This window comes from Anopheles coluzzii, chromosome 2 (genome assembly GCF_943734685.1).
Source record: "Anopheles coluzzii chromosome 2, AcolN3, whole genome shotgun sequence".
NCBI classification, from domain to species: domain Eukaryota; kingdom Metazoa; phylum Arthropoda; class Insecta; order Diptera; family Culicidae; genus Anopheles; species Anopheles coluzzii.
In genome coordinates this window covers 27965-49492 of record NC_064670.1, presented here as the reverse complement: position 1 = coordinate 49492, position 21528 = coordinate 27965, and the positions used below count along the sequence as shown (strand labels likewise).

Here is a 21528-nt window from a genome sequence, read left to right as displayed (position 1 = left end):
ATATTTCCTAAATATATTATATTTGTTTCATCAAAATTAGGAGTAACAACTTCTTTCTGTATGTAAGCAGTATCCTATAATTTGCATTGACTATAATTTCAGTCGAGTAATCGACGTTTCACCGATGTATTGTTGCACCAAGCGTGTTACGGTTCCTGCACAACCCCATGCAAGAGAGATTCCTGCGCCGCCATGCCCATAGTTATGTATTACAGCATGATTCTGACCTAAAACAAGAAACAATTATACATGATGCGTACGGATAATTAATAAAATCTTACCATTATCAAAACTAATAATTTCTATTTCCAAACGTACTCCGGAAGACCTGGCTGGTCGCAATCCAACACAATCCATTACAATTGCTGCGTTTTTCAAGCGTGGTTGAATTGCGAAACAATTCGCTCTAATATAGTAACGGTCATTAGGGTCTATACGTAGACTATCGATTTTCTGTTTAGTTCCCCCCAGAACCACTGTGTCTGTGTTAGGAATTATGTAACATGATTCATTGGCAAACGAATGAAATACGGAACTCGACTTTACTTTTTGAACCTGACCACGTACAGGAAATAATTCAAGATCGTTAAAAACGTGTTGCGAATTCAATCCCAGACAATTGACAATGATTGCATTTGCCTGTATGTTTAACATTTCCAGGCAATTGATACTTTGCAATCGTTTTTGATAAAATTTTACATTTCGATTAGATAAAGTGTCAATGTAACATTTCATAATCTTCGAAGGCTCACAGGTAAACGTTGTATACATAAACGCAACGCTTTTGCTATTCCGATAATTCGTTTGATGAGCGAGATCGAAATCATCAGAACTTAGGTACATTTCTTGAAATCCGAATACAATATTTCGCCACCACGGAGAAGATGTGTCTCTATGAAATAATTCTATAACAGGCACCAAACAAATTCCGCACTTATCAGCATATCCATCTTGCCAAAGCTGTAGGAAATAGTTGTGCGTTTCCTGTGCCCAACTCCTGAAACGAATTTGACATCGAAGGTTTTGATTTTATAAAACTCGAGATGGCTTTAGATGGATTTTAAAAATACTTACCTACATTCATATTCTGACGTTCCTTCTAGGCAGTACGGTCCCCATAGTCCAGCCGCAACGTCGCTAGTAGTATTGGGGCTAAAATGTTCACTAATAATATGTACTGTTGAACGAGGATATTCATGTGACAAACGAACCGCACATGACAATCCGTTTATTCCAGCTCCTAAAATAACAAAGTGTAATTGTTCTGCAGCCATCACTGTTATTCGTTCAATACGTGAAATAGTACTTAACACTGTTACAGTAGTATCAAAACACCAAATGAAAGATTGTGCGATTGAAGCTTTACTGTCGCCTGAATCATACATATCGACATCGGTTCGAATTGAATGGTCAATGAGATAAAGACTTTATCATATCTCCATTATGATGGAATTGTTCAAATCTCTCCCCAACCTTGGAATAAAATGTACATGCAATGTAGTAGAGATAGGTTCGCGAAATCGAAGCCACGGCTACACTGAATATCCGAAAATTGCTACACTGGCTCCGTTCCCGGCTATATCAATCCGACGATTTCGGTCCGGAGCTAATCGGTAGGCGAAGCCGGCTCCGGACGGCTCCCACTATTTCCATTATTCCGACGTTTCTGACTGCTCCGGACGACTTCGACGACTCCGACTATTCTGACTCCGGACGGCTCCGACTGCCGCCGACTAGCGGTTCCGGCCGGTTCCCAGTTTAGAGTTTTGCACCTACTTTCCGGAGCCGCTTTTGATTTTGGCGGAATATATTTGTTGAATTTACCCATCACAACCATTGTCGGTCTAGGTCTGCCTGTACCACCTTATCCGAGTCTTATCAGAGACTTATTGATTACCCATAGCAAGAAAATCCGTTTTGTGATTAAAAAATTAATAATGTCCTCAAATTGTATTTTGCTTCTTAAAACCAAATAATATTGACAATATTTTACATATTATGTCTCACTACAGAAAAAAATCAAGAAATTAGTATAACGCTTTGTTCCAGAGCTGAGCAGAAAGCATATTGTTTCAGTATGAAGGAGGCCTACCAAGACCGTATGTGTATATACTTCCGTACAATGTATACAGTTTGAGAGCAATATGTACTGAATTTAATATATGGATGATGGCATTGGTAATATATTATACATATCTATCTTTCAGCTAGTGATTCAGGAAGCTTTTTGTGTAAGGCCTATTGCATCGGTTAAACAACGATATTTTCGTAGCAGTCTTTTTTCTATTCTATTTTGCGTTTTTTTCACAATGACGCTGACTTGTTATAGATTTATCTGTTTTATTGTAAGTCTTGATATAAAAGTCCAAAAATAATCCAAGTACAAAAATTGCTTGTAAAAAGCCATACCAAAGCCAAAATTTCGGAAAATTACAATTGCCACTGAGTAAAGGGCGTCCAAAATGAAAAGCTAGGTGAATAAACTGAATTAACTGCAATCTAGTTAGGTATTTTTTCCACCATATGCTATGGTTTTGTGCTCCTAGCGATGAAAGAAAATAATAAAAATACATTATTGCATGAACTAGTGTATTCCAAAGACCTAGCAGCAAAACATGACCTCCTGGAACGAATACTAGAGCACAATATGTAGTAAGTACCATAAATGAATGATGATAGACATGTAAAAATGAAACATGGGACTGTTTTTTTCTTAAGACAAAAAACACCGTATCGGCTAAGTCGAGCAGCTTGAGTAAGAAATAAGCGTAGCTAAAGTACACTTCATCCATCCCTACTCTAGATATTGAGTAGTCGATCGGTTGACAACGGAATGAAAAATTATCGTACAATAGGAATACGTTATAACACTGCAATAAAAATTAGTTTAAATAAAAAAGTTTCATTTTTACGAAGAAATGATCCACCAGACTTACAATATGTAGAAATAGCGTAATATTAGCAATCATTTGAATTAGATTGTAGATCTTAATCATGTTCAGAACATTATATGGTTTTCGATTTAACATGTGCCGCGGTCCATACTGTAGGACGAAGCATAAATATGTACAAACAATACCTATGATGAATAAAGGCGATCCAGCCAAGGGAAGGTGAACGCTACGTTCGTCTGCAAAATAAAATCATTGCTTACACTCACTCCACCTATTTTATCGGAAAACAATATTTACCTCTTCGCTTAAAAAATAAATCATTATAGTTTTTAGTAACAAAACTAACGAATGTCGCCATGGTGCACTGTTCAACTTTATACACAATATAGGGCGATATTAGAACTGCTTTCCCTTACGCTAGTATCTTATTACTGCTCTGCATCGATGATTAGAGTAGAGTTTTTAAACCAATTTTAATTCGAAGTGTGCAATGGTTGTGCAGAACCATGGTTTTGCAATCTAAATAAATTGATTGCATAACGATACAAATTATAGGCAAATCAAAGAGGTTATTATGTCTGTTAAAAAGACATTACTGGTTTAGAAATGTTGCTTGTTCAGCTTTGAAAAGTGTTCAAACAGTTGCACCATTGAAGTAGCTGGAAGTAGCGTTAAATAGCGGTCAAATGAGTGGTTACGTTACATCATTGGTTGAACAAAAATAATGCAACTGTCTTCTTTAATTTGCATTTACTACAGGTATTCCCCGATATACGCCATACTCTATATACGCGATTTCGCTATACGCTTTGTTTTAAATTTGACAGTTCTTTCAGCAAATTGTGCTAATTTGACACATCGAATATCAAATGCAAAGTAAATTCCCTTTTGGTCGAATTTTAAAAACCATTTCAAAAAGTGTCAATTGTAATCTTTAGTTAAAATCAGATCACATAGCTAATTTAGTGGCTAAAACCTACCACTTCAAGCAAAACGGAAGTGTTACGAAAATTACCTATAATTTGACTGAAAACCTCGAAATTTAACATACGCTAATATTCGAGATAAGCTATTGCCTCCGGTCCACATTAATAGCATATATCGGGGAATACCTGTACTTTACATTTACTAATGGAATTTGTTCATACACACAACAACACTCGACTATCTAACGAGTTACAATGCACATATATGAAAGATCGTTTTCATTAATACTAAATTGCTTTTCCTCCTCGTATCGCCATATAGTTAATATTTAATATTTTAACGTAATCATTTGGAAATTACCACATTTTTGATAAATTCAATTGTTTGCCCGATTCGTGTGTTATAATACAAAATTTAGTTATGTTACGATTGTACCCTTACGCGGCTTCATTACTCAGTTGTTTTTTTAACTTAATGAACATTATAAATACTTACCGTTATTATTTTTCATATTTAGCTCTTCAACTTTAGACTTAAGCCACCTATACTGTTTATCTGCGACCCACATCAATAATGTTCTGTGCTCTGTAGTAATGTATTCTCCTCATAGCCGATCTGTGCTCTGTATTTGAGAGACTTGAACCTATGAGCAATTTTGAACAGTTCGTGTATAATTCAAAAACATATTAATTAGTTATTTTGAAGATAATATTTTAGCATATCAGACAAACCAACAAACATATTTGCCTTACGTAATGCCAATTGTAGTTCATATTTGAGATATTTGTTGCTTAGAGTATACCAAGTACAGTGGATCCTCGCATAATGAGTTTAATCCGATCCAGTAACCCCTATACGAAAAACTCCTTTAATGTAATGTGTATAAAAAATTAACTTCGGTTTTTTGAGGTTACAGGTTTTTTTTAGCCGGTCTTGTAGTACAGTCGTCAACTCGTACGACTTAACAACATGCCCGTCATGGGTTCAATCCCCAAATAGACCGCGCCGCCATACGTAGGACTGACTATCCTGCTATGGGGGGGAATCAATTAGTCACTGAAAGCCAAGCCCACAAGTGGGTACAGGCAGGCCTTGACCGACATCGGTTGTTGAGGCAAAAGAAGAAAGAAGAGTATGAAAAATTAAATAATTGGTTCCAGCACCGAAGATGTGCTGGTATGAAAAATGAAAAACATAATCATAATACTGATAACTGGAATAATTAATATATACAGTCCATTATTTATTTGCCATTATTACGTATCCATTTTTTTTAACGGATTACTGATAATCGTTTTCGAATTTTATACAATAATTCCTTGAACATGACAAATTCTATTGTTCCGTACAAGTCATTTTACGTCTATAAAATACAGCAAATGTACATAGAGTACAATTGAAATTGCTCGTTATGTGAGATTTTTTTCGTTAAAAGTGGTATCAATCAGGATTAATATTTGCTACGCAAAAAACTCGTTATAAAGGGTGTTTGTTATGAGGGGTTCCTCTGTAAGTCATCATGTCAAGGAGATTTAACGAACTTGCATAATTTTTTGACTACCATTAACATTTCAAGAGTGACAAAATTTAGAAACATATTAAGAATGCGGCAATACAATAGGCTCTCCTCACACCTTCGCGGAGGACGGGTAATTTTTCAATAAACAAACATGTCTATGAGTCAATGATGTTACAGTTTCCCAGTGACTCCGTTAGTTTCAAAGCGACTTAATAATTTTAACAATCAATTTTACATTCAATAGGATGTATTGTATAGCCTACTATTCAATCGTATTTTGTCATTGACCATCATTGACTGATTATTATAATGAAAGCTTTCTTTCAGTTGGTTCATAAGTTAGTTTTTATTGGAAATTGATTTAACATATTATCGTCTCTATGGTGGTTACAACTGAAATAGGCGTTTAAGATATAAATGCCCCTTGAACAATCCATCGCCGTTTTTTATCATACAAGAGGAAACAATTGATATAATAATGTTGATCAGTCAAATCAACGTTACCAATACATTTGATGTATCTTTTGGTTCATCTCGGTTTATACACTTTTGGTGCAATGCTGCAATTTTTTTAGTTCAAATTCTGAAACCTCACTTTGTAAGAATTTGTTGTGTGTTTTGAATTTTAAATTGTTCAATTTTCAATTGTTTCATATCTTTTTGTGAAATTTTCCTGCTTACTTGTTCTTGGTATAAAAAATAAAACCTATGTTATGCACAAATTGATATATTTGCTCTACTTCTACATACATAACTACGTATCTCCTTTATGTTAGGCCAATTCACAGAATTTTCATTTAATTTCTTTCCGTTATGTATAATTTCATTGTCATCAACGATATTAGCATCTAAAATAGTAAATTTAAAAATCAATAGACAAAAAGAGTAATTATTTATACAAACTATTACCAAATTAAAAGTAGTTCGATTATTTAAAACTTTTTAACAAAATTGGAACACATAGCCGTTACTCTAGTCACGGCAAGCAATTCTAATATATCTTCTCTTTCTAATTCGAATATACTTTTAAACAAAATTGAAACACATAGCCGTTACTCTAGTCACGGCAAGCAATTCTAATATATCTTCTCTTCTTCTTATTCGCGTAACGACGAACGTGGCCTTACTGGCCTACATGGGACTTCGAGGCTTATTGAGTATCAACCAATATACAACCTTCTATTCTTCGAGTACGTTTTTAACAACACATACAGTGTAATATTTGAAATTTGAAACACTGTACATACATACATACAAATTTAAATAATTACTGTTACAAATAAAGAGTATGGGCACAAATAATTAAGAAGACTTATTTTAGAATATGGTTATTTTATTTTTTAACCTATGTTACTTCTTTTTAATGTATGTCTTGATGTAAAAATCGGCAAACAATGTGAACATGAACATATTTTGTGTAAAACCAATGAACAGGAGAGTTTTTGGGAAATCACAATATCCTCCTACCAAAGGAACTCCAAAATGTAGCATAAGAATAGTAAACTGGATCTGTAATACGTAATGAAAATATTTTAAAATTGGTGTAGTTTTATAAAATCTCATAATTGCTATACTACCAGCTGGACTTGCGTTATATGCCGTTTCCACCAAATTGATTTTTTCAATTCAGGCTTAAACGATGTAAGGAAATAGTAAAAATACATGATGACATGCACAAAACTATTTATAAGTCCTAGAAGTGTTGCGTGACTTCCTGTGATACAAGATGTTAGATCAGTCAATTTTATGTATATTTTATTTTAAGTATGCCGTTTACTTTAAATGGTTGTGACTGATTAACCATAACAACATATATACCTGCTAAAAATTTTGTAAAAATATACGTAGCAGCTACCATTCCAGCATGATGATACGTATGAAGAAAAGTAATTTGATTATACTTTTTCCGCAATATGAAAAATACCTGAAATGTAGGAAAAAAAAGTTGAAGAAAAAAACAACAAAATTCAAAATATGGCATTAAATGTTATGAAAATCTTACCGTATCTAGAAGGTCGATAATTTTTGAAATGAAATAAAGATACGTGATGAATATAAGTTTACGCCTCACTGGGTTGTCTTTTTGATTGATCGTTTCACAGCTCCAGCTATAGTCAGGATCAAAATAAGAATTTAAACCACCTACGATGCCAATGTAAAGGTTCAAAAATATCTGTATCAGATTGTATATATTCATAACTATAGTGAGATCATATGGAGTCTGATATTTCATCAATCGGCGACCCCAATCATTGACGAACTTTAGGTATAATATTATTATCATTACGATTGGCCATGGTGATCCTAACAAGGGATAATTTTCGATTCGAGGATCTGAAATTCACATACAAATGAAATATAACAATGCGCAGAATCGTTACACGTTATTTTAACAAAACGGAAGGATTACATACCTTTGTATTCGGTGAAAAAGTAATTGAATGTTTGATAAATATTTCGCAGCACCAACGCCATAGTTGTGACAAAAGTCAATAAGGTTAAAAGTATCCAACCTTGAAATCATGCAGAAACGGCCAACTTGTGCTCGTGTACTCTATGCACGATGTATATAACCTATTTATTACATAACAAAATGATGTCGCACTGCAAGCTTTTTTATTTACAATTTACGACAACGTATCCGATTGTTCATAAACGGTTTTATAACTACAGCATATCTTTTGTATGCTCACGAAACTAATCGGCAATCTGCAGTATTGATAATACAACTGTTAGCCTAAACTCTCTTTTCACGATCTAGTTGTTGAATGACCAAATGTTCAATTAAGAATGAATCGCAAGTCTACAACAAGGCAATCAACTGTTCCAACCAGTAGCATAAAAATAACGAACGTAACGCTTAATTTAAAACAAAAAAAACTCTCTTTGTCGTGGTCATGCATTGAGGGCTTGTCTTAGTTTCAACCTCTTGAATATATTGCATAAATTAAATAGCGTACGCTCTCACACTTCCAATACACTGTACCATTGCAACAACCGTTTGGAAAGCAATAGCTACTTACTAATACATAAAGTGTACTATTGGTCACAAGTATTTAGCTGTTTTTTATTTAGGAAGGAACCAAGTAGCTGATAATATCAGACAAAAGGTGCTATACTGTTAGCAACCGTTCTGGAAGGCAAATTACCTAATTGGGTTAAATAAAAACGGAAATTTAAATGCCAAGAGCAACATAGCTCTTCAATTTACTCCTCTCTTCTGGGTTAACCGATGTTATGCGTCTTAGAATTGTATTGTTTTTTTTTTTTTGTAGTTTTTATAAGTAATCAGCTCAGATCCAATGCGATATTTGCTGAATGAATTATAGAATCAATTTAGTGAACATTCGAAACCCTATTTATTTATGGTTGGTGTCAGTGCGCTTTTATCGGAAGTGCTGGTACAGTATACCATCGGTAATCCGCACTTAATTGAGTGCTGATTATCGAATGACGTTTTGACATCATTAATATTATTATTTTTAAATCATAGTTCACTGCTTTTTCGAGGTGCGGATTATTGGATTATCGAGGTGCGGATTAAAAAGGTGCGGATTGCCGAGCGTATACTGTAACTGCTATCTCGATGATTTGGATGAGTTTAATAGTTTACATAATTATTTTAGCTACGATGCTATCTTCAAATCCCGTATACAATTTTGACGTATCAGTCTGATAAGATCGCATCCGATGCAAGGTACAGTAGAACGTGGATTATCCGGGTAGCTCGGGATCGGTCGGTTTCCGGTAAATCTATTTCCATGGATAATGGTCCAAGAAATGTCAAATTCATATAAAAATTACAAAATTCAATGGTTTTACGAACAGTTCACTTTGAATGAATGGATTATTCATTAGTAGAATATTATTTTAATCAATAACTATAGGTTTAACAACTATTCATGAACAAAAATGAAACTCGAAAATATTACAAGGCACTAAAGCTTAGATCATTTAGAAATGGGGCACTTTGCATAGCGTGTATCTTGTATACCTGCCGCTCACGCGACGTGAGTGCCGATGAGCCTAGGTGGAGCCTAGTAGTATCACTACTACTAAGCCGACAAAACCTTTTTTAAAGGCTGCTTTTGATAGCATCGATCACAACATCCTTTTAGCCAAGATGAATAAGTTGGGACTTGGGCGAAATTTAATATGCTGGTTAGAATCGTACCTTGTCAATCGATAGTATGCTGTATCTTTCCAACGGTGCCATTCAAGGTCTTTCATTGCATCATCTGGTGTGCCACAAGGTAGCAACCTGGGTCCACTACTGTTCGTACTGTTCATCAACGACCTATCGTATGTAGTACCAGCAGCGAATCATTTAATGTATGCAGATGACATTAAAATCTACATGACGATAAAAAATGACACAGACCACTCCGAGCTACAACAATACCTTCTCGATTTTCACCAATGGTGCAATCGAAACCGCCTGAGCCTCTGCATTGAAAAATGCCGAGTCATTTCATTCACACGAGCACGAGAAATTAAGAACACCAGCTACACAGTTAACGGTTTACCAATAGAACGCACTAATGCTATGAAGGATCTCGGAGTCATACTTGATTCAAAGCTGTCATTTGACCAGCAAACAGAGGAGGTGATTACCCGAGGTAATCAATTGCTTGGCATGTTGTTTCGGATAACAAGAGATTTCAAAGACCCAGTCTGCATCAAAGCGTTATACTGTGGTATTATCCCCCCGGTACTCGAATACGCCTGTGTCGTCTGGAAGCCCTCAACCCAAAGACTTTCTGAGAGAATGGAATCGATACAGCGTCCCTTATCCCGATACGCAACACGCTTGTTACCTTGGCCACCTGGCAGTCAGTTACCAACTTATGAAACGCGACTTCTGCTCCTCGGACTGCTTCCGCTCCACATCCGACGCCGTACCACACAACAACTATTTGTGGCTGGTTTACTGCAAAGTAACATCGACTGCCCATCCCTACTTCAGCAGTTAATCTTTTACGCGCCTGCTGTTCAGCTTCGCTCACGTCCGTTACTTGCCCTGAACCGTAGTCGAACTGGATATGGATCTAGAGATCCCCTCAACTCCATGATTAGGGTGTTTAACGAAGTTCGTCATTTGTTTGATTTTGGAACCTCAGTGCAATCCTTTAAAAACTGCCTTAGAAGCGAATTATTGAGATGATCTTACTACTTATTTTAAACTAATATTAGACTTAAGAACATTCATACGGATCCATTGTTATCCATTGAACGAGTAATACACAATTAAACAATTAAAAAACCGGTTCAAAGCAGAATGCTTTTAAAAGCGCTGCGCGGTGGCATGCGCAAGTCGGAGAAGTTGCGCACACAAATCTTAGAAATCATAGAAAAGGACTTCAGTTAAGGATGTAAATATTATATTTTCCCAGAAAAACCTCGTTATCGATTGCAATCAGTTCGATGAAATAAAATAATCAGTAGCAAAAAAGGAGAAATATGTGCAAGCGATTTATTTCCGATTCCGAAAGTAGATTCAATCCACGCATGCTTCGTACTCCCTTCGAGACCCTACCCAAGGTTATCTCGACTGGACACTACTTGGCGATAAGGCGTGGTCACCATCTTCTCCTGTTCTACCCGTCTTGTCACCTCGTGTCATCTGACCAAGGTGTTAGACATTGGCAGGATTCCTCTTACGTCCGCATAGGCCCCTGCAAGCTAGCTGGAAAGCAGCCGTAAGGCGCTAATCTCTGTCGCTAAAGACACTGCGGAAGGTCTCCGTGGTCGGCGGCTCCACTTCGTCCATCCCTTTCGACAACACGGGAAGGTAGAGGACAAACATTTACCGCACAGAAGCCGACGGCATCGCCAGGACCAGCCGCAAAGATCGGTGCACGACGGAGGCCAAGCGGCAATACCATTAATTCAATTGAAAAAAATCCAATCAAGGTTTTTGATATGAATGTCACATCATTATCGTTGTACGATTGTAGCAAATTTTTGCCAGCACCGCGTATTTCGAATGTCCGTGTAAAAACAGTAGAACGTCAAATAACGTCAAATAAATCCTTTGACAGGTCGAAGGATGCTTTTACACTGTACCGTTTCACCAACATAACAACATACCATCTGCGAGCGACGATTGAAGTCAAGATTTTACCTTCTTTTAGCATCAAAATAAGTTTAGGACAGTTATAGACCACATTCAGCAGTTTACCACACCACAAAGTAGTGCAAATGCATGTTGCTCAACAATAACATACTCACTCATTCCATCAATCCACCGTCTCTCCATTAGTTCATAAATTGTACAGGAAGAGTATGTATACCTGTAATAAATTTTTGATCATTCTGATACATTATTAAGAATTAGCATCAGAAGTGCCAACGTTATGCCAATTGTTTGTAATACAGCCATTCCCCGAATTGAGCGAATAATGTGTTCCTCAAACATTCACGAAACTCTTTTTTTGTGTAATTCAATATCACGTTTTTTTTCAGACAAAATATGGCTGATAAATACATTATAAAATTTATTAATGTTATTACTTAAATGTGTTAATTAATTTCTAATTGAATACAAATCATGTAGAAAATTTTGTTATCTCTGTCGTTACAGTACTTTCAAACTTTGAGCAAAAAAGCAATTTATTTTTACATTTGAGAATAGTTAGAGAAAATTGTACCCGTATATCGTAAATAAGTCAAAATTAAAAATTCGCGTAGCTCGAGTGTCACGTATCTCTGGGAAAGACTGTAATTCGTAAAGATAATATTTGCTCGAAATAAAAAAAAAAGTTATACCTTAACACAACACTCATCTTTAGTTCTCATGGTAATAGGATCAATAATGCATGTGTGTATTTTATTTTTTGTATAACAGTTTTTCGCTAACTACATTTTCATCATCGTGCTTTTATTCACAAATCTATACATGCAGTTTTCTACACTGTTATCTCATTGTAAGTATATGGATGAAATGAATACCTTAGTAATATCGTATCTGATTTTTCGTTTTGCTAAGTTTAAAACTGCAGCTCTTTGGATATCATTTAAAAATGCGTTCAATTATTTCATTCCGGAAAATATATGGTTGTTATACTCTACTTTTTCCGTTTCGACTTAGCCATTGTTATTCGCTTGATGGATCTTTGTATAAAATTCTGGAACACCGGGCCGTGCCTGGCCATCTTTTTTGTTCGCTTTTTTGCACAACATTTTGAACAGAGCGTCAATACTCAATACTATGGGGCGGGTATTAGCTAATATTTATTTTCTCTCACTAATATTGGAATGATTTGAAAATGGGGTTTTTTCTATTATCTAATGTTCAAAGGACTTGTTTTACGCATGTTTTACTTCATCCTGCGAGTGACCTAAAAGCTTTAACCAACATATCAGTCCTTACTTTTTTTTCGTTCATTGGTTGTATTAGTGGTTTAGTAATAAAATTCTACTCATTTCCTTGTTAACTTTGCTCGCTTCAACATGATTGTTTCAATTGGCAGTAAACCTTTGGATAAATATTATGAATATTAATCGATGGCAATATTAAACCATGCGATGCCTGTTTTGAATTGAATGAATAAATTATCTAGCACATTGCTTTCAAATCATCTGATAAACTACTTTAAAAATAGCACTATACACTGTTTTAACAATTTCTCCGTCCAACATAATTAAATTTATAATTCCGTGCCAGAACAGTTATCAAGCCATTAATTTCAAGAACAGAAACATTTTGTTGGGAAAATTTTCAAACCCCTGGGAATAGTAAAAAAAACTCGACAAACTTTGTGATGATGTGTATGTAGATAGCTATATATGTTTTAATATAGTGATATGAACTATGAATAAGAAAAAGACGTAGTTTGTCAAATCATATAAACGGGATCACAAAAAAATATTTAATTGTTAAATATTTTATGTGCATAGCTGTTGACGAAGTAATTGATAAAATAAACGTGAACTCTATCTATGGTTTGTTGTGGCAAAGGTACAGAATAATTAATAAAAATTCAACGAACGGAACGAGCGAGGAATAGAGAATATGAATATTAAGCTATGACAAATGCTATAACACTATATCTGTCATAAAATTGATATAATTTTATTTGATTTTAAAGAGGTGTAAATTAGATCTCGTATAACGATAACCTTAATTGCCAGAAATGTCTATATGCAATAAATTAAAAAAAAATGCGTAATCCAAATAAAGAAATTCTACGCATTTCATTCAACATTTAATGGCAGATAGTTACTGTTGATGTTATGTATCACCGGGGTTATATTGGTCGTTTTATTCGCTCTAGAGTTAAAAAAAGCTGTAGAGTATCAACAACCCATTAAATAATTCGATTGCAAATGATCCTATGAACAAAGCTCTTGTTCTTCACCGTTTTGTAAATAAAGTTCATTAACACACTATTTAAAGCTGTAAAATAATGAGATAAATTGAGCCTATTCTGATTTATGTAATATTATTATAAATTAATTAAATGGAATAATACAATTTTTTAACACACTTAAATTTGTTTCGGTGGGATAAACTTTAAATTTTTGGTTTATGTTTATAAATTATAATGTTTTAAAATGACATATATTTTAGATGTAATGACTAGAAAATTCTATCTAGACATTTATCGAATCCCTACTACATTTTTTAGATAACAATTTATCTAATGCACGATCATTTTGTATCGTCCTCTCCCTCGGAGGAACTGCGGATTGTATTGTATGAAGAATTTCGACTTTTCAACATGCGTAGAAAGCTTCCCACGGCAAATATAGTTCGCCGATGTCGATGAAATATTCCTTGATACAGAGCATCTCTTAGTGCTTTCCGATCGTCGACTACTTCTAATTGAATGGATGGTGATATTGTAGGGGCATACATTAATGCGCAATCAGTGATGCCCATACCTAAAGGGCATGTAAGAGTATAATAAAAAGAATAAAAAGAAAAATCAGCTCATTCATTGATTCTCTAGATTTCACTGATACATACATAAATACATATAAAAATTTGTTATAACTAAATTTAAGGCTCTTTTGATGTACAAAAAAGGGTTTAATTAAAGACAATTATAAATGTGTAGTTCGTACAGATTTGGTGTTGTATATAAAAATAGCAAAATGTAAAACTAAGCCGTTTGCTCTACTACTATTTCCACGACACAATTACATGATCATTATTGATATAGGTTTAGTTCAAACATCGTACCTGTTGTTGCCGCAGGTGATTTAGGAGATCCTATTTCATCGCTTAACGAGCGGTCTTTCAGTTTGCGATGCTTCATGATGATAGCTGTGGTAGTTGTAACAACGCTACTGGTGCTAGCTCCTGCACTGGTATCTGAAGATTCTGCCTTGATTGATCCGTGATGAATACTGCTTTCTGCAAACTTATTATTATTAGATGAGCTCACCAAATTTAATTTCATACTTTTTTTTGCCAAATCTGTATCGGTAATATCATGGTTGTACGAATCGGATCCAGTCGCTATAGATGACACTGAAGATGAACAAGGCTGCTGTGACTGTTTCACGTTAGTATTTGGATTATTCGACGCCAAACTACCTGTATCACGATCTTCTGTCGGTGAGATGATTGGTCTAAGCGAGATATCTAGATCAATCGACTTTTGGCTTACCGCACTTTGCGATACTATTACACGATTATCACAGGCCTGTCTATCCGATTTTACATCCATAATTGAAACCATGCTATACGATCTCCTGAGGGAATGAAGTATTTTACGCACATTTATTATCACATATGGATACACTTACTTACGCAAAGTATTCAAAGTTAAAATTTTCAACGTCACGGTGGTCTAGCTTCACTGCGGTAGCAATCACAAATGTTCGATTTAGATACACTTTTTTCGCTGTAATATAACTCAGGAATCGAAAGAAAATTATGTCCCTCACTGTTATTGTTGTTCACATTTCTTTTACGGCTATCCTTTCGAACACATTCATTAGCACAATAATGAATTGAGGAAAAGTCTGTTCCTTGGTCATTATTATTTGTCTCCGATTTGTCTTCAAATAATTTGTTCTTTACATATTGTTCACTATTTTTTATATGATCTATATTATTGCTGGAAAAGTCCGTAAGAATGATTTTTGGCGCACATCGTGACGGCTCAGATTCATTACTCGGTTCCAGTTTTATTTGACGAAAATCATCTAACAATGCGTTGATCTTGTCTCGTTTTGCTTCGTTTATTACTTCAATCGAAAATGTGTTCATAATACTCGAAGTATATTTTTTTTAGTTTTACCTTGCTGGTAAATATTACTACTTTGATGTTTTTGATATTGAAAATGGTTCAATATCTGATACTAGAGATATATTGTGTTTCTTTTGGTCTACTGACAAGCAACGCTGTATGTAGTTGATGTGCCACAGAATACCGTTACTCTGATAATATTTCAATATAGTTTGTATACTACTTGTCTTAAAATGCAAACGCGTACTGTTCGGTCTATTATGATCACATAGAGACTCCCGAGTAATATCTAGTTGTTGAACAACCTCAAGACAGTCCGATTTTATTCGTGAAGCCGGTTTTGTTGCAAGTTTACTGTAGATTGAATGCAATGGTGCAGCTGCAGTGGCCGGCACGTTGCAATGTATGTTGCTGGGTATAGCATGGTTCCTGTTTATTCTAGTTTTTAAACACGTGGTTGGAAGGTTGTATGGATTCAACGTTGTCAATCGATTGTTTTTGTGTAAAAAGGCTTTTTTGTTGGATGACTCAAACCAAGTAAATGCTGTAGAATCGGATGTTTTTAAATATCTTCCTTTAACACTCAATACTTTTTTTCAATTCTGATAATGCAGTTGCGTTACTTAGGGAATGAAACTGCACTGGAATTAGTTCAGTTAAATGGCTTCCATGCAGACGTGTTTGTAGTTCAGTACCTCGTTTTCCTCGACATTGTTGTTTTGAATATTGACGATCTAAACTGAAAGAAGACAAAAACACAAAAAATGTAAATTATTTAATTGCAATAATGAATTCCAAATATTATAAAACCAAAACTCTACATAAATTTTAACGATGCCAAGATAGTTACATTTTACATTCAGGCAAGTTTATTGATTAAATGTGTAAAGCATATCTTCTGGGCAGCTTTCTATGTGTCCAACAGCTATTATATTCTTTTAGATGGATTGTTTGTCGACAGCGAGATGGTAAGCCGCTCTTTTTGTTCATGTTTCTACAGTATGCACGACTTTTTAATACAAAACAAGTGAAAAAATCTTATTACAGTACACGACTTTTTGACAGGTGTTGAACTCTTATGTGCCGGTTTTTTAATAGTTGCTGTATTTTCAAAACTTCTACCATGCGGATTTCTCAGACTATTTTCAGAAACTTGAAAGATTTTGGACTTAGCTCTAAAGGAATAATTCACTTAAATTCATTGAATGCTCTTAAAAAAAAGGTATGTTATTTACCCAAAAGCATCAATCAGAGTGATGCTTATTACTACCGTAACGCTATCAACAACATCTGTAGAACAGGTTACATTTATCACCAATAATCCAATAAATCAAACCCACATTTATTTAGAATATCGAATTCGCAAAAGGAAATAACAACAGATCGATATTGGAACGTTGTTGATTACAATACTACCGATGGGTCTCTGTATCTATAAAGAGAATGTTCCAGAATGTTAAAATTTCCCTGGAAAAGAACAAAATTGTAATAAATATGCTTCAATTTATATTTCGACGGGAGGCTTTAGATTGTTATGCCGTTTGTGCCCTTTTTGAAAAAGCAATAAACTGCTAGATTTATGAACCTATAAAATCCATCCTTTCCTTCGTATTCATCGTTTGTAATCTAACGGTCAAAAGTTTGGAGGCCTGCACAATAGTTAGGAGGTTACTACAGAACATTGATAAATATTTTAAAAAAAAAAAACAACAAAACCCACACTTTTAATGAACACATATTGCCGGCCTATGAGTGAACCTAGTGCCTGGTAACTGTTTATATTATCTGGATGTAGATATAAAATCTTGATAAAAATTAAAAAGAAAAGTGCTTTACTCGCATCAATGTTTTGTAACAAACCCATTGCTTGTTGTACCCATAATACCATGTAAATATTTCAAACATTGAATGATTTAATGCAGAATTCTAATTTAATAAACGAAATTATGCACAGCTTATACTTCACACACATGACACATGACACACATCTCACATGATAGGCTGTAATTCAGTAAAACTATATAGCAGCCATAGAATAAGAGTCATACCAACAATAAAGCTCACATAACACATCCAGCTATGAGTCTCGGAAAATAAACGAACATTACTACAAACATATTATCCATTTAATAAATGTTTTATTTACGCGGCTCATATGAAAACTGTTCGAAATTGAAATTAAATTAACCAGGAAGTCACTGCTCGGATAACATAAAATACATTTGATTTGAGTTCGAAAAGCATTGTAAAGGAGTTCGCTAGTCAATAATATACATAAAATAAATCAACCGGAGTTACCAAACCACAAAGAAATCATTGCGCAACTACTAGATACAACGCAGGTAATATTGTCGTGATACGTAATTACCTTATACTTTGTGTAAAAATCACATCGCATCGTAAAATAAAACATAACGTCATATTCAATTGATTCAACAGTTTAATGTTTGCAGAGTTTAAGTCAGAATCAATGCTTTGTTTATACTATCTTACCATTAATTTGTTCCTATTCATTACGATACACCTGTATATTCATCTCTTTGAGTGGTGTACAAAATGCAACTAGTAAATCTGTAAATTGTTCATAACCCAGATTGTTAAATAATACAACTTTTTTACAAAAACTTTGCAGTAATGCAATTCCACAATAACACTTAACTTTACATCATAATAACACACTAACTTTTAGATTGTGGCTTATAGATTTGCTATTTGGGCAGCACGTGGATATTGACCGGTTTGTATCATTTCGTGTAATGTAATTCTTGGATGAAAATGAGTGCAAACTTGAGTTTCTGACAATGAGAAGCCTCTTTTACCCACACATTTGAAGGTAATCTGAGCATGCGCACTAACACATTGGTTAGAAATTCTCAAACACATGCAAAAGGTCTCAAAGCTCACTAAAACTATCAAGAGAAATAATCAAGTCATACTAACATACGTACTCGCACTCATTGTACCGGTATATCGTTGCATATGTGTTGTGCATACCTGTTGAAGGACAATGAACAGATTTCACTTTGTTTTATGTAGAAGTTCAATACACATATACATATATACATATATATATATATATATATATATATATATATATATATATATATATATATATATATATATATATATATATATATATATATATATATATATATATATGTATATACTTGTGTGTGTTTTGTGTGTGTGTGTGATATATTGTTATTCCTGAAATTTGCAACCTGGATCGATAAACTATCACCACTATATTTTGTTTACATTGCTCTAATTTATCCTACATTGGTAACATTCGTGCTCGAACAGACAAGTTACGTGTACAAAAACAAAAAAAAAGGTTCATCCTTCTCAAATTTGCGATCAGACTTTCCTTATTAGTAATATGCTGGTACGCAATGTAACGGCATTAAACGTTACACACATATTACTGGAATTCTTCTGCAGAGTGCGCATGTGTGATTACTTCACAGTGTAAATCCAGCTATATCGAAACACATTCTACAGCATTTCTGGCAACAACAACAACAATTATAGGAAACAGGCTTTGATGTGGCAATATAGTTTGAAAGTAATCAAGTAAAATAATTCTATTGCTTGTAATCAACTTTAACAACTTTGCAAATTTTCAACTTTAAAAATGCTCTTTCAAGTACTCATTTTATGAGCTGCAGAGCCAAAATATTGCTTCTATTAGTTTTTTGTTTTTATAGTTTATAGTTCATTTAAGCTGAAGGACATTTTCTGGATGATGTTATACATGGGTGATGTTATACACGCCAGAGGAAACCGGTATACATAATTACTTTTCTTCGACGTATAATGGATCTACATGTTTGATCAACTCGTGTAACACATATGCAAACGCTAAATATTTGCACACAATCGTGTTCTTATATAAACTTTCCCATAATTAAACATTCAATCCATTTGTTTCAATATGTTCTGATTAACATTACAGGGTTTTCCAGGGGTTATCATACTTGTCGGACACTTCCTAGACTCTTTCCCATTGGAAGTGAACTTCATACGTTAGAAATTGAACGCTACGGCACCCTTTTTGGTCAGGCTCGTTGGGAATTCCTATTGGATTTGTCCAACAAGGGTACTAGAGAGTCCAATTCCCATTACAATAAGTTCATTTCGCATAAGAAAGAGTCAATAAAGTGTCCCACAACTATGAGAACTCCTGGAAAACTCTGTATTGTTTTGCAAATATGTAATATTGATTAAGCTATGACGATTCATGATTTTTTAAATTTCTCACGATAGAGCACGTCAATGTGACATCGTCCGGTTCACAATCATTCTCCAGGATGCTCGGTCCCTGGCTGCAGCCTCCCATCCATGTAGACACCCGATCTCCGCCAGGTCTCGCTTCACCTGATCCAACCATCGAGTTCGCTGTGCTCCCCTGCGCCTCGTGCTGAACGGGGGGTCGCTATCGAACACCTTCTTGATGGGGCGTGAGTCCGACATCCTCATGATATGCCCCAGCTATCGTATCCTGCCAGCCTTCGCCACCGTCAGGATGTTCGGTTCGCCGTTGGCGGTGTGTTCGAGCATGGAGTGTGTAGGAGAAGGATGAAACCACGAGCTTGCTAAGGTGCGTGGTTCATCCTTCTCCTCCACGCTCCATGCTCGAACACTCCACCAAAGATGGTCCGGAGGATGCGTTGCTCAAACACGCCCAGAGCTTTTGTATCCTCTGCTCGGATGGTCCAAGACTTGTGCCCATAGAGGACCACCAGGTGACTCAATGTCTGATATATCTCACATTTCGTGCGGGCTCGAAGTCTTCTGGATCTCAGCAGTTAGTGAAGCCCATAGTTTGCACGATGATGATGATGATGGTCCCTCCACTTTCCCCTTCAAAGGTTCGAGAAGGACGAAATTATCTTAAAGATATTTAGGTATAAAAATGAAAGTAATATTTCTACATAACACTCGAGTGGATGATTGAATGTTTTCGACCCACTAATGAATCCGATAAGGTGCCGCTAAGTCCTATCATCTTACAACCAGTGGGTCTAAACCCCAAAGTCCACTATACACGCGCGTGCCTCGAATCTTTCAAGACTCACATTATTTTTTAAATTTTATTCTAAATTATCTTATTTTTTCATAATAGCTGTTAAACAAAAACAAATTAAAAAATACACCATCATCATCAAGTAGATAAATGCGGTTATGATTAAATACTATTACACAATACACACAAGCAAACACTTCTAGAAGTATACATTCTACATTACACTATACTACTAGTGATGGGAAAAATGAAGTTTTTATCGGAATCGATTCCGGCTAGCTCCGCAGTTTTCTGGAATCGATTCCGGATAGTAGGTCCGGAATCAGTTTCCGGAATCGATTCCGGAATCGGCTCCAGAATCGGAATCGACTCCGGAATCGACTCCAGAATTGATTCCGGAATCGGCTCCGAAATAGGAATCGGTTCCGGAATCGACTCCGGAATCGGCTCCGGAATCGGAATCGGTTCCGGAATCGACTCCGGAATCGGTTCCGGAATCGAAGTTGGCTCTCGAATCGGAAATGGCTCATAAATTAGAATCGGCTACCAAACGGAGTCAGTTTCGGCATCGTCATAAAAAAAGGCGTTTGGGTCCAATCATACTACGTATTGCTAACCGCAAAAATCCAAATTTACTTGTAAATTCTTGTAGTTCTGAGCTCTTAATGAAAGGTAGCTTGGTGTTCTCGGTTCATTTGATCTACGAGTAGGGTAACGATGGACATCCGTTCCTAGAACTATTTGTTCCCCGAGATATCTTGGTAATATTCCATTCAATATTTTATGTATGAAAATCATTGTTTGATATATTATTCTTTGTTTTACTGACATCCATTGCAGGATGTCAAGCATAACGTTAGAAGAAGTTCTTGAACCAAGACCCAAAATCTCCCTCATAATTTTGTTTTGGATACGTTGTAATCTTTGTATCTGTGTTTTATTGCCAAGAAAAAGAATAGA

At 35.2% G+C, this 21528-nt stretch overlaps 4 protein-coding genes across 10 annotated transcripts; all 4 read right to left on the bottom strand.

Moving 5' to 3' along the window:
- Position 1: 1 nt before the first annotated feature.
- Positions 2-1385, bottom strand: LOC120948434 (D-aspartate oxidase-like). Its single transcript, XM_040364740.2, has 3 exons — positions 1075-1385; positions 282-997; positions 2-227 (listed from the first exon to the last, which is right to left on the bottom strand). The coding sequence occupies exons 1-3, from the start codon at positions 1383-1385 to the stop codon at positions 91-93; spliced, it is 1164 nt and encodes a 387-aa protein (XP_040220674.1). The 3' UTR covers positions 2-90.
- Positions 1386-1923: 538 nt separating this feature from the next.
- On the bottom strand, positions 1924-3425 carry LOC120948435 (elongation of very long chain fatty acids protein AAEL008004-like). Its single transcript, XM_040364741.2, has 3 exons — positions 3192-3425; positions 2937-3130; positions 1924-2870 (listed from the first exon to the last, which is right to left on the bottom strand). Exons 1-3 carry the CDS (start codon positions 3250-3252, stop codon positions 2289-2291), a joined length of 837 nt encoding a protein of 278 aa, XP_040220675.2. The 5' UTR covers positions 3253-3425; the 3' UTR covers positions 1924-2288.
- Positions 3426-6652: 3227 nt separating this feature from the next.
- On the bottom strand, positions 6653-12811 carry LOC120950250 (elongation of very long chain fatty acids protein 4-like). The gene is made up of 5 exons (XM_040368140.2): positions 7755-12811; positions 7343-7674; positions 7159-7264; positions 6918-7054; positions 6653-6849 (listed from the first exon to the last, which is right to left on the bottom strand). Exons 1-5 carry the CDS (start codon positions 7813-7815, stop codon positions 6691-6693), a joined length of 795 nt encoding a protein of 264 aa, XP_040224074.2. The 5' UTR covers positions 7816-12811; the 3' UTR covers positions 6653-6690.
- A 122-nt stretch (positions 12812-12933) lies between these two features.
- LOC120950251 (uncharacterized) lies at positions 12934-18337 on the bottom strand. 7 transcript variants are annotated; one of them, XM_040368143.2, is made up of 4 exons: positions 18202-18337; positions 18036-18113; positions 14528-16281; positions 12934-14226 (listed from the first exon to the last, which is right to left on the bottom strand). In XM_040368143.2, exons 3-4 carry the CDS (start codon positions 15027-15029, stop codon positions 13994-13996), a joined length of 735 nt encoding a protein of 244 aa, XP_040224077.2. In that variant the 5' UTR covers positions 15030-16281; positions 18036-18113; positions 18202-18337; the 3' UTR covers positions 12934-13993. The 7 variants fall into 7 exon arrangements, with proteins under 7 accessions (XP_040224077.2, XP_040224078.2, XP_040224075.2 ...); XM_040368144.2 differs by having other exon boundaries at positions 18226-18330; XM_040368141.2 differs by having other exon boundaries at positions 18036-18337.
- Between the last annotated feature and the right edge of the window lie 3191 nt (positions 18338-21528).